We start from the raw sequence: 12,900 nt of genomic DNA on the forward strand, positions 1-12,900 counted from the left end.
CTTAGGTGGGTCTAATCCAAATTATATGCAATCACTCAAACTTAATTTGTTCTTTTTGTGTAAATAAACGGTGAAGAATCAATTATGGGTGTATTATTAAATATATATTATACTAATAATATTTTTATTATATATTATTTTGAGTGTTAGCATATTCTCTTAATAGCTTATTATTTAATTTAAATTATTTAATTTGTTATCGGTTATAAAAAAAATAAAAAATTTAGATATAATATTAAAATTTTTAATTATAATAATAAATAAATATTAAATTAAATAAATTATATATTAGAAATTAATTATAATTATAATAAATTTAAAAATTGAGATTTATCATCTAAAATTTAAAAGTTTTAAATATAATTGTAAAGTTTTACTTACAATAAGACTAAATTATATGAAATTTTAAATTTGTCTTCTTCAACATTAACAGAGTTTGTTCATTTAGAGCTAATGGTATCCTGGCTGGGAAAAGCCAGATTGGCTTGAACAAGTGCAGCCATACAAAAATATAAAGATATCAATGTTTCTTGTCACTCCAAGCAAGGATCATGATTCCAATGGATATCGTCGCATCTGCTGATCAGAATACATCCCTCATTTCCAGATGTATCACAACCAGAAACCTCAAGCTTGGCATGGCCGTTCACTCTCATCTCATCAAAACAGCACTGACATTTATTCCCTTTTTCTCCAACCATTTGATAGATATGTACTCTAAGTGCAATCAAATCGAGAATGCGCAGAAAGCTTTTGGCGACATCCCCATTAAGAACAATCGCTCTTGGAACACTTTGATTAGTGCTTATTCGCAAGTGGGTTTGTTGGAGAAAGCTCGCCAATTGTTTGATAAAATCCCTCAACCGAACCTCGTTGGCTATAATTCGTTGATTTCAGGCCTATTTCATCATGGGTTTTATTCAGAATCGATAAATGTCTTTAAAAGAATGCAAAAGGATAGTACTTGTTTATGTTTAGACGAGTTTACGGTGGTTAGTATAGTTGGTTCTTGTGCTTGTTTAGGCTTATTAGGATTGTTGCGTCAGGTGCATGGAGCAGCAATACTTATTGGGTTGGAGCTGAACAGAATAGTTTACAATGCTTTGATTGATGCTTATGGGAAATGTGGTGAACCCGATACATCTTATCGTATATTTAATCAATTGCCTGAAAGGGATGTCGTGTCATGGACTTCAATGGTTGGAGCATATGCTCGGGCGTCTAGAATGGATGACGCTTTTCAGATTTTCATGGAAATGCCAGTCAAGAACGCAGTTTCTTGGACTAGTTTGATAGCTGGTTTTGCACAAAATGGGCAGAGCCATCAAGCTTTGGAACTTTTTGGACGAATGCTGGAAGAAGGTTCCCAGCCTAGTGCTTTTACCTTCGTCACGATTTTAAGTGCTTGTGCAGGCCTTGCTCTTATTGGAAAAGGCAAACAGATCCATGGACACATCATTAGAAGAAGCAGTAGAAGTGATTTGTTTAATATATACATACTTAATGCATTAATTGACATGTATAGCAAGTGTGGAGATATGAAATCGTCCAAGACATTGTTTGAGAGGATGCCAGAGAAGGATATTGTGTCTTGGAACTCATTGATTACAGGGCTTGCTCAAAATGGGCATGCAGAGGATTCGCTCCACACATTTAGACAGATGATAGAAGCAAAAACAATGCCCAATAATGTTACATTTCTTGGGGTGTTATTCGCTTGTAGTCACAGAGGTTTAATTCATGAGGGACTTCAGATTCTAGATATGATGGAGAAGGATTATGGTATAAATCCAGAATCAGAGCACTACTCAGTATTGATTGATCTATTAGGGAGGAAAAATAGACTGAAAGAAGCAATGGAATTAATTGAGTCAGCACCTAATGGATCAAATCATGTTGGGATGTGGGGCGCACTTTTGGGGGCTTGTCGGGTCCATGGGAACTCGGATCTTGCTAGGTGTGCAGCAGAAGTTTTGTTTGAGTTGGAACCAACAAATGCTGCAAGATATACCATGTTGTCAAACATTTATGTTGCAGCAGATAGATGGAATGATGCCCATGTAGTGAGGAGGGTCATGGGGGAGAGAGGATTGAGGAAAGAGGCAGCTCGAAGTTGGATTGAGGTGAGAAATTCAAGACATGAATTTGTAGCCAGAGCTGGGGACCAACATCACATAGAAGAGATCAATGAATTGATTTCTCAGCTGGATGGTCACATGAAGGAAGCTGGATATCAACCCTGCAACTCTTCTTATTTTCTTGCTGAAGTTGGTGATGTGTCTTGACATCATTCAGGTGGTGTTGGATTAAAATTACAAGTCTGAAAAAGAGAGCGAAGAGCAACTCCTCAGCCATCGACTTCAAGCTTCTTACTTCGTTTACTGAATTCTCAGCTTCAGTGAAGAATAAATAAAAGGATATACTGATTGAAGCTTCTGCTGGCGTCACCTTCGAGGACCATCTAAACCTTGTACATCTAGAATGTAATCAGAAATTGGAAGTCATCAGACTTCACTAATCAGCACAGCTTCCAAATTCCTAAATCAGACTGATCTCTTTCAACTCATATAAAACTGGCATCTGTTTCACGTCAATCTTAAGGCCTTCATGGTAGCGACAGGTCTTCCATACAAGCTTCAAACATTCTTCTAGTGAACGTTACTCACAAATTGTTGGGTAGAGGTGCAAGATAAATGGATTTTAAGGGAAAATGGAAAGAAATACCGAATCATGGCCAAATATCAGAGATTGTATTGATTGAAAAGATAAGTTGAAATTCTTACACCAATCATAATCACTTATATAACAACCTATACAACAGAATTCTAGAAGTTTGTGTACGCCCGATTCGCGAGGAGAGAGAAGGGGAAGGACCACTTTGCTAAACGCCCCGTTTCATTAATCATGCTACACACTGTATTAGCATCAATGTCGCACTTGTCAAAAGAAACTTCAACAAAGTGAGTGGTTGGTATGCATTGGTTGAGAGTAATGATCCCAGATGGGTGAATACCAAGAATTTTGCTCTTTTCCCATCCGTCCATCCATCCATCCATCCAACATAACATAACTACTCAAACTAAAATTTCAAGTTGAGCTTCATATTGAAATAGTCAAGATTTGAATTTGTGGAGTTTTATTTATTTAAAAGGCTCTAATTTTCAAATTAAATCTCAAAACTCAAATATATACCAGAAACTAATGAACTATTCATATCAATAAAGTCAAATTATGATCTCTAAAACACGGGATTAGCAGAGACTTCAATACTAACGCGTGTCATGCAATTATGACTCAGAAGTCTTTGCTCCTCTGCCATTAGCACACGATACACTTTGAATTCTAGGAAGGGGTTGCTGTCATCTGCATGGCTCATTTCAACTTGTGAAAACCATTCTTACAAGAAAAATCTCCTTCGATAGAGAAAGGAGGCTACTTCTATCATTAATTCGTCCTATTCAAAAGAGGGTAGCCATTTTTATTTTGCAAGCATCAAATGGCAGAGCCACTGAAGAAAAGAACAAGTGCACAAGGAACTTCTAGATGGCCCACCACTTAATGGATAGTGCCAATAGGGAGTCATGGCAAATTTCCGCAATAAAGGTTTGAAGAAGACATGTGGAGAAAAACAGCAAATTTGGACCATTTACTTGTCCTCCCATATAAGACGGCAATGACTTTTGAGTTCCTCTGTGCCTTCTCGGGGAGAATAATGGCAAAAAACGACTATAATTATGGGTTTTATACACATGTTGATCTCAAAGCTTGAAAACATTTCTTGCATTTTCTCCTCTCAAAAAACTATGCTTGATCACAGCAACCAGGTTTCTTCTTTTAATCCAGACTACCAAATGGGCAGGAATTATGACAGCCAGGCAGATGTAGAATTCAATTTCTGGGGTGGCAGTGATGCTCGATATTATGAGCATTTCAGTTGCGAAGATGGTGGTGAAATGGAATTTAGAGGGCATTTGGATGAAGAGTTGGATGATTATTCAGTAGGATTATGGAAAAGAAGCACATCAAGACATGTTAGAAATGAAACCTCCCGTTTACTACCCAACAATCATCGTTACAGTAATATTTCAATCAGCTCGCAATCACAAGCCATTGCAGAAGCTAGGAAGGAGCTCATGGAGAGGATTCATGACATGCCAGAGTCTAGTTATGAGCTCTCTTTAAAGGATATTGTTGATGAGCAGCTTACTCTCAAGGGGGTGAACCAGGAGGATGCAACTGAAGGGACTAGCTTTCAGTTCAACACTGCTGAGACTCAAATCATGAAACAGAGAAGGAGAAAACCAAAGAATACTGATAAGTCAGCAAAGATTGCAAGAAGTAAAAGTATGGAAAAAGAAACCTTCATGATCAAGATGTTCCTACCTATTTCTTTCTGCTGGAAGACGAAAGTGAAAGGAGGAAATGGTTCCAAGGATTCTCCAAGGCCATTGTTTCATGGATCTGAGAATCAAGTAGATAAAGAGTGGGGCGTACAAAAGTTGATGGCTGGAGGAGACGGTAAAAAAAGCAATAGAACTAACAGCAGTAGCAGTAGCAGCAGTACTAGCACTGGCAGTAGAAACAGTAGCAGCAGCACTAGCAGCACTAGCAGTACTAGCACTGGCAATAGAAACAGCAGCTCGAACAGGTAGGTTGTAGATTTTTTAAACTTCACATTTAAATGCTAATAACGGGGATAAGTTTACCAGTTCCATCTCCTGCAGAACTATTTTATCGTCTTTTCTTGAATTCTTGCATTTTTGTTCTCTGGGAAAGGCATTTGATTATAGAATCCTGATTCATTGAAACTTGTTGAATCATTCAGCAGTTTCTCCCCGGGATGCTGGCCTTTTTCCTGCACCAAGAAAACCAAACACAAGAAACATACAGGACGCATCTTCTGAAAGAGCACAAAGATTGTTTTCATGACAGCACCAACGGAAGCTTTGCATGGGAAATGGTACAAGCAATAAAAATTAACAGGAGGATCAATTTGGAAAGAAGTGCAATAAATATCACAGAAGAACTCTCATGGAAATAGAATTTTGATGGTATCCACCTTCCAAAAGATGCAAAAAGTTTTGCAGGAAGCAGATAAAAATTAACTCATGAATAGACAATCTGTATAAATGCATTTTTCTGTAATATCTCCAAATTGCCTGGGCAATGAAGACAATCACCCAACCCCTTTATCACAAAGCATGTTACCTCCTTTCCAGTTTTCTATTTCTAGCTGGTTTTTGGGTCTTTCAACTGTTTCTAAAATTATTCCTTTCTAGCCAAATGTAACAAGAAAATAGCCAACTCACTATTCCCAAATACAGGTAGCCAATCTCATCCCATGCATGCACATTTACATGAATTTTGCATCATTTGCATATATCGGTGATTAGAAGTATCTACACAAACCAGCAAATTCAATTACCTGACCTTAAAAATTGAATGGCAAGTACATTAACAAATCCATGACTTACATTTCCACTTGACACCTGCAAACCCTAGACAAGTGTATTTTGTTGCCTAAGTAAAAATCCTAAGCTATTACTCCCTCACCATTTTCTTTAAATGTGACTCCATTCTTCTTGATATGTATACATTATATGAATTTCTATTCTAAACTGAAATGTTTAATTGCAGAACATGATGTGAAACAAACTGTCAGCTTATTTCTAGTTATCTTTGTCATCTTCAGTATCCTGCAGAAGTGCACCCCTCACTTTTGCCCTGTACAAACATTTTATGTGTCATTGACAAGAGAAACATAGGTTCATAAGAGAAATAATATGCACAAGTACCTGCGATATGCAGGCACAACACGGTTAGCAACTTTCTTTGAGACTGGATCTCGAGCTGATTGCTTGTCTGTTGAAGAAGATGCCAGAAAACTGTAATTTCCTCCCTCTAGAAATTATCAAAGTTAACTTGCAAAATTGTTCCAGTTTTAGCAGCTAGCAAAAATGTCAAGACATGCAAATGCAAAAATCAAGACCAGTTTGGACTTAAAGAAATTATGCAGCACAACAACAACAATATTGGAACAGCAGCTGGCTCATGGTTAACCAAATCCAACCAGCAAGACAAGTCCTGGTCTAAGAACATTGCCACTACAATGTGTACATTGACTAGATTATAGAAATAACTCTTGGTCCTGGTTCATATATTCTTTGTGGATTCTCTTATTATTTGTTAGATTCCACTAAAATATGCCACTTGCAAGCAAACTTCTAATTCAATGTGAAACCAAATCCAGTTGAAAAGATATCCAGTATAATTTTCCAGTTTTTATTTTTGATGCACTCGCATTGAGTTGCATCTACAAAAATAGTCCAACATACAGACTCAAATAATGGAGATGTAAGTGGAAGAGGGCTATGTTTGTTAGGGTAATCAAACTTGCAATGAAATTACAGTACACGGCTCACCATTTTGTTTGGTTGCATAAAAAAAATTATATTATATGTAATGCACTGTCAAATGTCAATTACATTATGTAATCACCATTAGTTGTGTTAATGTCATTCTAAATACATACAAAAACGCATATAATTGTCATTATATCATTTAGCCTTTAGTATTTTTTTTTTGTACCGCTGCCACAATCACTGCCCTTATTCCTGTTGCTACCTCTCATCCACCATGACCACCACTGCTGCTGCCCACTGGCTACCACCATGGACAACAACACAGCCACTACTATTGAATAAGTTAAATATATGAATGCAATTTATTGTTCAATTATTTTACTTTTGCTACCAAACCTAGGATTAGGCTGAGCATTCCAATACTGTTTTCATTACATTGCATATTTGATTACATTACAATCAGTTAAATAATACCAACCACGACCTTCGTTCACTTTACAGATTATTTGATTATCTCAAGCAAATACTTCATAACTGATATGCTATGAACATCAAAAAGATGCCAAAAAGGATGCACACCTGGGGAATTTGATGAGCCATTATTACTTGGGGCAAAAGCACCTGTCTTATCTGAAGAGTTTGTCTTTTGTAACTTTTGCCTCTTCTCCAGTTGGCTATGGATAGTTCCACTATCATCCTGATAAAAAAAGTAATTTTCTTTTTGTCAAATATATAGTGTGTGGTCATTTTCAAAAATATCTCTGATAATCTTTATGTATTTTATCTTGGCAAATCAAGACATAAATGATCAACATAACTCCAACAAATTTGTCTATGAAACAATGACATAGAGATGAAAAGTAACCATCAATAATGATTAACCAGACTTCAATATATCAAAATAAAACAGCACCATCAATTTTTGGCATTGAGCCGCGATCATAATTAGAACTAGTAGAAGGTTTATCTATTATCTCATATAGGAGGCATAAAAGCAGAATCTAGGAACTACTTTAATGTCAATTACTTGCACAAAGTTCAAAAAAAATAAATTTGGTTTGGTGTGTTGACACTTCCAGGAAAGAGTTTCATGTTTTAATCAATTCAGTTGACAAACTTCTTTCCATTAGTTGGTCGTGTATTTTTGTTAGAACTTCTATTAAACAGGTATTTTAAAAAAAAAAAAGGAAAAAAAAAAAAAAAAAAAGAGGACATTAAACAAGAACCCATAGACCAAAAACTTAAATTTTTTTCATGAACTAAACATTCACCCTTCAAAGTTTTAATCCCCTCTCTTCCTCTACTATTTTGCCACTTTCTCCCTGAAGGTTTCAGCTTCAAAATTTTCCAGTGTTTCACACGCTGGAGCTTCACTTTCTCACAACAACAAATAGATGATAATCCAATCAATGAACAAGAAAAAAAACTTCACTTGAAGACTGTGATTGGTGTTATCCCCAGAACATGGTGAGATTGGTGGAGTGTTCCATGTTTGCTGCTGCAACTAGGGGCATGTACTTCTTGATCAATTCTATCTCAATTTAGGTTTTTTTTTTCAAAAAATAAAATGTTGAAGTCAATTGCCAAGTTGATTTTTGTTGGTTATATGTGTTATCATAGTTGGTTAAGTTTATCCTCTTTTTGATGCCTAAATTTTTATTTACTGTTCATGGGTACAGCTTGCACTGTCCACCGGTATGATTCATATGTAACTGTTCATAGGAATTGTTTATGATTCCAATAATTACTGAGCACTTTAGTCAATCAGCAAGCTGTCCTACTTCATAACCAACAGTAACAGCAGCAGGTAAATGATGTAATTTTAAGCAGAATGACGCAGACACTACATCAGGTTGTTCAAGGCTCCAGTATATATGTCAAATTGGAGAGTCCAGAAAACCAATAGCAATGGCAACATTCCCACACATTAAACATATATAACAATAAAATAGAATAGTATATGTCTGAAATTAGTGATGACAAGCATACCTTTTCAATGGCTGTCACTTTTGTTAATTGTGAGGTGCACCCTTGCTCTGAAGACACAATCAAAGAAATAACTAACAATTAATTCCAGGAAAATATCTATCATCTGTCTAAAGTGAAGAATAAAAATTGAATTTCTCAGACTTCATTGCTTCAGAGAAAAGACTAAATTCCTCAACCAAAGATTGTTAATGAAGTATGCTGGCAGCAGCCGCTAAAGGTCTTTAAAAGGCATGCTATGCTTGGTTAATGCTAAAGAGGGTTCTCTGAGAGACATTTTCCATTATTTATGATGACCTATGAAAAGGGTAAGTTCAAGATTAAGTTGATATTGAATGTTAGAGAACAAATAAGAAGATAAGGAACCATGGTTCAGAATTTCACACTCACAGTTACCTAAAAATTTTAAAGAGAGCTAAAAGCTTCTACAATTTTTCTAAATTGACTGTTGTTAATTGACAAAAGTAAAATTGATTTACAGAGACACAACCATTGGTGCTGATAATCTTCAAAGTATTTGGATTTTTTATTAAGATATCTAATGGATACAAACAAATAAATTAATAAGAAACATAAATAGAAAATAGAAGACAACCTTGTAAAACCAAATTCTGCAACAATTTAAATGCCTTGAAGAGCTCAAAAGACATATTTTCCATAGCACCATTTGCAGCAGAGTCCACAAGTTTTGCCAGAGAGATGGAAATCAAAGGCATCCCTTTTGATTTCTGAGCAATTAATTTTGCATGCATTGGATCTAAAATGCAGATTACAAACAACACATGAATCTAGCATATTCTCACTGTAATTCCTAGCTTCAGATACTTATATTTCTATAAGAAAACAATATTAAATAACAATATTCAGAAGATAATTTAATATCATCCTCCATGGAAGGACCATACAGAGTATAAAAAGGTTCCAGAAAATATTAGTTTCTGCATCAATGATATCACTACAACCACAAATCTTCAGTCTTCAAACCAAAGCCAATTATATTAACAATCAGCCATTGAATCTCTGCAGTTCTGCTTTGCCATCCACAAGCTCCAGGACCATGAACCAAAACTAGGAATCGGATTTGGATCAAAGGAAGACATCCAAAATTTGTAGCAAGCTTTAAGGATTGTTTATCTATCTCCAACCATATCAATTTCAAATAAGAACCACTTAGTCATATTGGGATTCACTAAGACTAACATGTATTGGTCAGGTATTCATTCAGCTGGATACCAAAAAAAAATCAATTTTATAAATCAAACCAAGTATAAGATTTTATTGATTACATAACAAAATTAACATTAAGGGTTGAAACTTCCTTTACTTAGAATAATCCACATAAAATAGAACCAAATGTTAAAAAATTTATGACCACCAAACAAATTAAGGCTCAAAGCTTGTGACAGTTGTTAGTGGATCTACTTCACCTTACAGCCTCATTTAAATTCAAAACCAACAGCAGACACTAACACTTTGAAACTTACAAATCAGAACCCTCAATTTCAGTAAGGTAGTAGGACTAACACACATTTCTCATTTGAAAATTACTTAAACATGAAAAAATACAAGATATAGCAAAATTAAATAAGAAATAATCAATTCCAAGAAAAGAAATATATAACACGAGTCTCATAGAAAGTGGGGAGATCAGAAAACAGATTATCAGTCACCATATGCGTGTGAATGTTTCTCCAGAACAAGCTTTACATCTTCAGATTTAACAGAGGCCACAAAGTAGTCAACAAAGTCAGACCAGGAGCCCCCAATTCCAATGCTATCCCTCTGCATATTAGATTAATAAAAATAAAAATGAAGTATTACTAGGATGTCAATCCTGACACAACTATCAGAATACAGAAACCTTTTCATGATTAAATGTTAAACCAGCTCAAACTAATGATATCACTATAAATAAAGGAAGGAGGAAAATTGACAAGAACTTTCCACAAAAAAAAAAATACAGCTGCATCTTCTCTGAAGAAGTATATTCTTCTTTTCCATTTTAGCATTCCACTGGTGCAGGCTTGCAGCAAAAAATCATTGGACGCATAATCAATCAACCAAATATAAAGTTAAAATTTTAATTAGTGTGCAAGGCCTCACAGATTACAGATGACAAGGAGGGTTGGATGTAAGCAACCTTCTCCTTGGATAGCAAGGTGGCTATTCCTAGGGTTTAAACCAATGACTTCAAGGGCATAATAGAGCTCACTGAAGCTCAGGTTCATACCCAAAAAAATAGAATTAAAAGAATAAAAAAGCTACAAAGCTGAAATATACACAAGCCAAAATTGAGGTTCGAAAAAGAAATAGTACCTCTCAAGCAAGTCCAAGGATACACAGCAATAAAACAAAGCCATTTCAACTAGAGATATTCCCTTAACTGATGAAATTTTAAGAAAATTAAGAAAAAAAATCATGTCGAAACGTTTTGCCATTTATGAATCTGAAAATGGAGAGAAAAAAAAAAGAGTGAAAACCAGTTGCCACACTCAAGGAACCCATGCACAACTAGTTAGCTCAGTGAAGTTTTATCTCCTCATCTACAAGCAACAAAAAAATTACGACAAATGTGTTCCTCAGCAATGAACAAAACCCACAACACATTAAGGGAAAAAATGGTTCAGGAAAAAAAAGAAGATAATTTGCTTGCTTTTCATGGGATCATCTCAGCAACAGTATAATGCGAATTAGCATACAGAAACAGAGCATGCTTTAAACTCAAAACAGAGGAACAAGCAGAACTGACCATATCCTCAAGCTGCATAATCGATTTCACAGACGCGAATGTGTTAGAGTGATAATCAGTTACTTGAATTTTGAGGTTATAGTAATCAGGGGCAAAAATCTGCATCAAAAATCGACGCAATGGAACTGAATCCGAATCTGAGGTCTTTGCCCATTCGACCTTGGGTTCTCCATAGATTGGTTCAAACGCTTCAAAACCCATCCTTCTCTTTCACTAGAGGGTTCGAAATCAGAGTTCTGCGTTCAAAAGAAAGACTACGCCTCGCTAGCTGTATTTACTCGCAGAAAACAAAGGGAAAGGATGATTTTCTGAAAAAATATTTTCCGTCTTTCACCCTTCAGCGAGGCTGGACTTTTGTTTTTGTATAATTACTATCGTATCCCCTTCTAATTAAGAAGTATGATACACCCCTCCCGTCTCTATTTCTCTCGCAGTCTCTCATTTTCCCTTGCAACCATTTCTGACCTTGTAGTTCTAAAGCAACTGTTTTTATGCCTTCCCTTGCAACCCACAGTAAGTTCATACCGACTTTTCTTTTAAATCTCAGCAATGACAGAAACTGGTAAGTCAATTCTCGTCTTCTTCTTTGTCTTATTATTAATCATTCTCATTCTAGCATTTGCAAGACTAAAAAACTTAAGGTCCAGCTTCTCTTGAAGGCGTCTCCCTCATATCTCCTTGCCCATTTATCAATGTCGAACTCAATGTCACCCTTAACGCCATGCTTCGTGTCCCCAACCCAAATCACGCAAAAGAGAGTAAGTGAGAAATATAGAGCTACAGAAACAGCGAGGGAGAAAGGGGTGGATTATATTTGTTAGTTTAGAGGGTAATTTCGTCATGCGAATTATTCTTCTCACTTTTGATGGAAGAAAAAGAGTGACTAACGGTCAAAATTACTAAAAAATAATGGATATCCTTTTCTATTAATATAATTAATTATAAAAATATTTTAATATTAAAAATATTAAAATAATTTAATTAATTAGACTGAAATGCAATAGTAATTATTTATTTTAACTCTATGCACTAATTATTCTTTTTTGATATTATTAATATTTTAATATACTTCCATTCAGCATATTTTAAAAAGTTATTATGTTTTTCAAAATAAATTTTACTATTTTAAAAATAATTTAATAATATAATACCATAAGTATATAATATATTAAAAATACAATATAAAATGTATTAATGGCATCAAACTCTTAAAAGTTTGGCAAGAGGTTCACTCACAAATCTTCTCATCCAGTATTTAAGTTTGGTATTATCCCGGAACTATAGAGCAAAATGCAATATAGATCCAACTCCTCCATGCTTAAACTCTGTGTATTTTATACTGCCGTTATCTGAGATGACTAAATATATTTCATGAGATTTTAAGAGTTTTTGGGGTTTTACTTACTCCTGATTAAGCAGTTGAGCATAAGTTGTTACTTTAAGAGAAAGCTTATCCTACTTAAAACAACTTAATATTGTAGGTTGATTTTGGAATAGATTTTAAAATGGTTGTTGATACTTTGTTTTTTTTTTTTAAAAATAATTACTCTAAATTTGATCAACTTATTAATAATTGCAAAATTTTTTTCATTAAAGTACCGATTGTGCCTTATCTTCTTGGTGACAAGACAACATAATTATTTATAGGCAGTCTAAAATAGTTATACATTATATTAGTTCTATTACGTGATCTATTTTTTATGATGTTTTCTATTGTAATTTAATATAATTTAATGAGTTTTTAAAAAAATGAGAGCATATGATAATTGATACTAAGAGTCTAGAAGTAAGTTCTGTCCAGTT

General features: G+C 34.8%; 2 protein-coding genes across 5 annotated transcripts; one reads left to right on the forward strand and one right to left on the reverse strand.

Annotated features, from left to right (window-relative positions):
- Positions 1-405: 405 nt before the first annotated feature.
- Positions 406-6,221, forward strand: LOC110627675 (pentatricopeptide repeat-containing protein At2g21090). The gene is made up of 3 exons (XM_043948511.1): positions 406-2,279; positions 3,729-4,648; positions 4,826-6,221. Exons 1-3 carry the CDS (start codon positions 552-554, stop codon positions 4,902-4,904), a joined length of 2,727 nt encoding a protein of 908 aa, XP_043804446.1. The 5' UTR covers positions 406-551; the 3' UTR covers positions 4,905-6,221.
- LOC110628149 lies at positions 4,031-11,776 on the reverse strand. 4 transcript variants are annotated; one of them, XM_021774666.2, is made up of 9 exons: positions 11,098-11,776; positions 10,019-10,130; positions 8,944-9,105; positions 8,352-8,398; positions 6,942-7,059; positions 5,796-5,901; positions 4,707-5,724; positions 4,384-4,461; positions 4,031-4,263 (listed from the first exon to the last, which is right to left on the reverse strand). In XM_021774666.2, the coding sequence occupies exons 1-7, from the start codon at positions 11,296-11,298 to the stop codon at positions 5,670-5,672; spliced, it is 801 nt and encodes a 266-aa protein (XP_021630358.1). In that variant the 5' UTR covers positions 11,299-11,776; the 3' UTR covers positions 4,031-4,263; positions 4,384-4,461; positions 4,707-5,669. The 4 variants fall into 4 exon arrangements, with proteins under 4 accessions (XP_021630358.1, XP_043804654.1, XP_043804655.1 ...); XM_043948719.1 differs by having other exon boundaries at positions 4,031-4,266; XM_043948720.1 differs by having other exon boundaries at positions 4,031-4,272.
- Positions 11,777-12,900: the final 1,124 nt, after the last annotated feature.

The sequence above is a fragment of the Manihot esculenta genome, chromosome 12 (assembly GCF_001659605.2).
Source record: "Manihot esculenta cultivar AM560-2 chromosome 12, M.esculenta_v8, whole genome shotgun sequence".
NCBI lineage: Eukaryota > Viridiplantae > Streptophyta > Magnoliopsida > Malpighiales > Euphorbiaceae > Manihot > Manihot esculenta.

Coding starts and splice junctions, on each gene's coding strand:
- LOC110628149 (XM_021774666.2), bottom strand. CDS start 11,298: ATGGGTTTTGAAGCGTTTGAACCAATCTATGGAGAACCCAAGGTCGAA. Junction 9,106..10,018: donor GAAACATTCACACGCATATG/GTGACTGATAAT, acceptor TCTGCATTTTAG/ATCCAATGCATGCAAAATTA. Junction 5,725..5,795: donor GTTGTGCCTGCATATCGCAG/GTACTTGTGCAT, acceptor ATGTTTGTACAG/GGCAAAAGTGAGGGGTGCAC.
- LOC110627675 (XM_043948511.1), top strand. CDS start 552: ATGATTCCAATGGATATCGTCGCATCTGCTGATCAGAATACATCCCTC. Junction 2,280..3,728: donor TTGCTGAAGTTGGTGATGTG/TCTTGACATCAT, acceptor CAAAAAACGACT/ATAATTATGGGTTTTATACA. Junction 4,649..4,825: donor AGAAACAGCAGCTCGAACAG/GTAGGTTGTAGA, acceptor TGAATCATTCAG/CAGTTTCTCCCCGGGATGCT.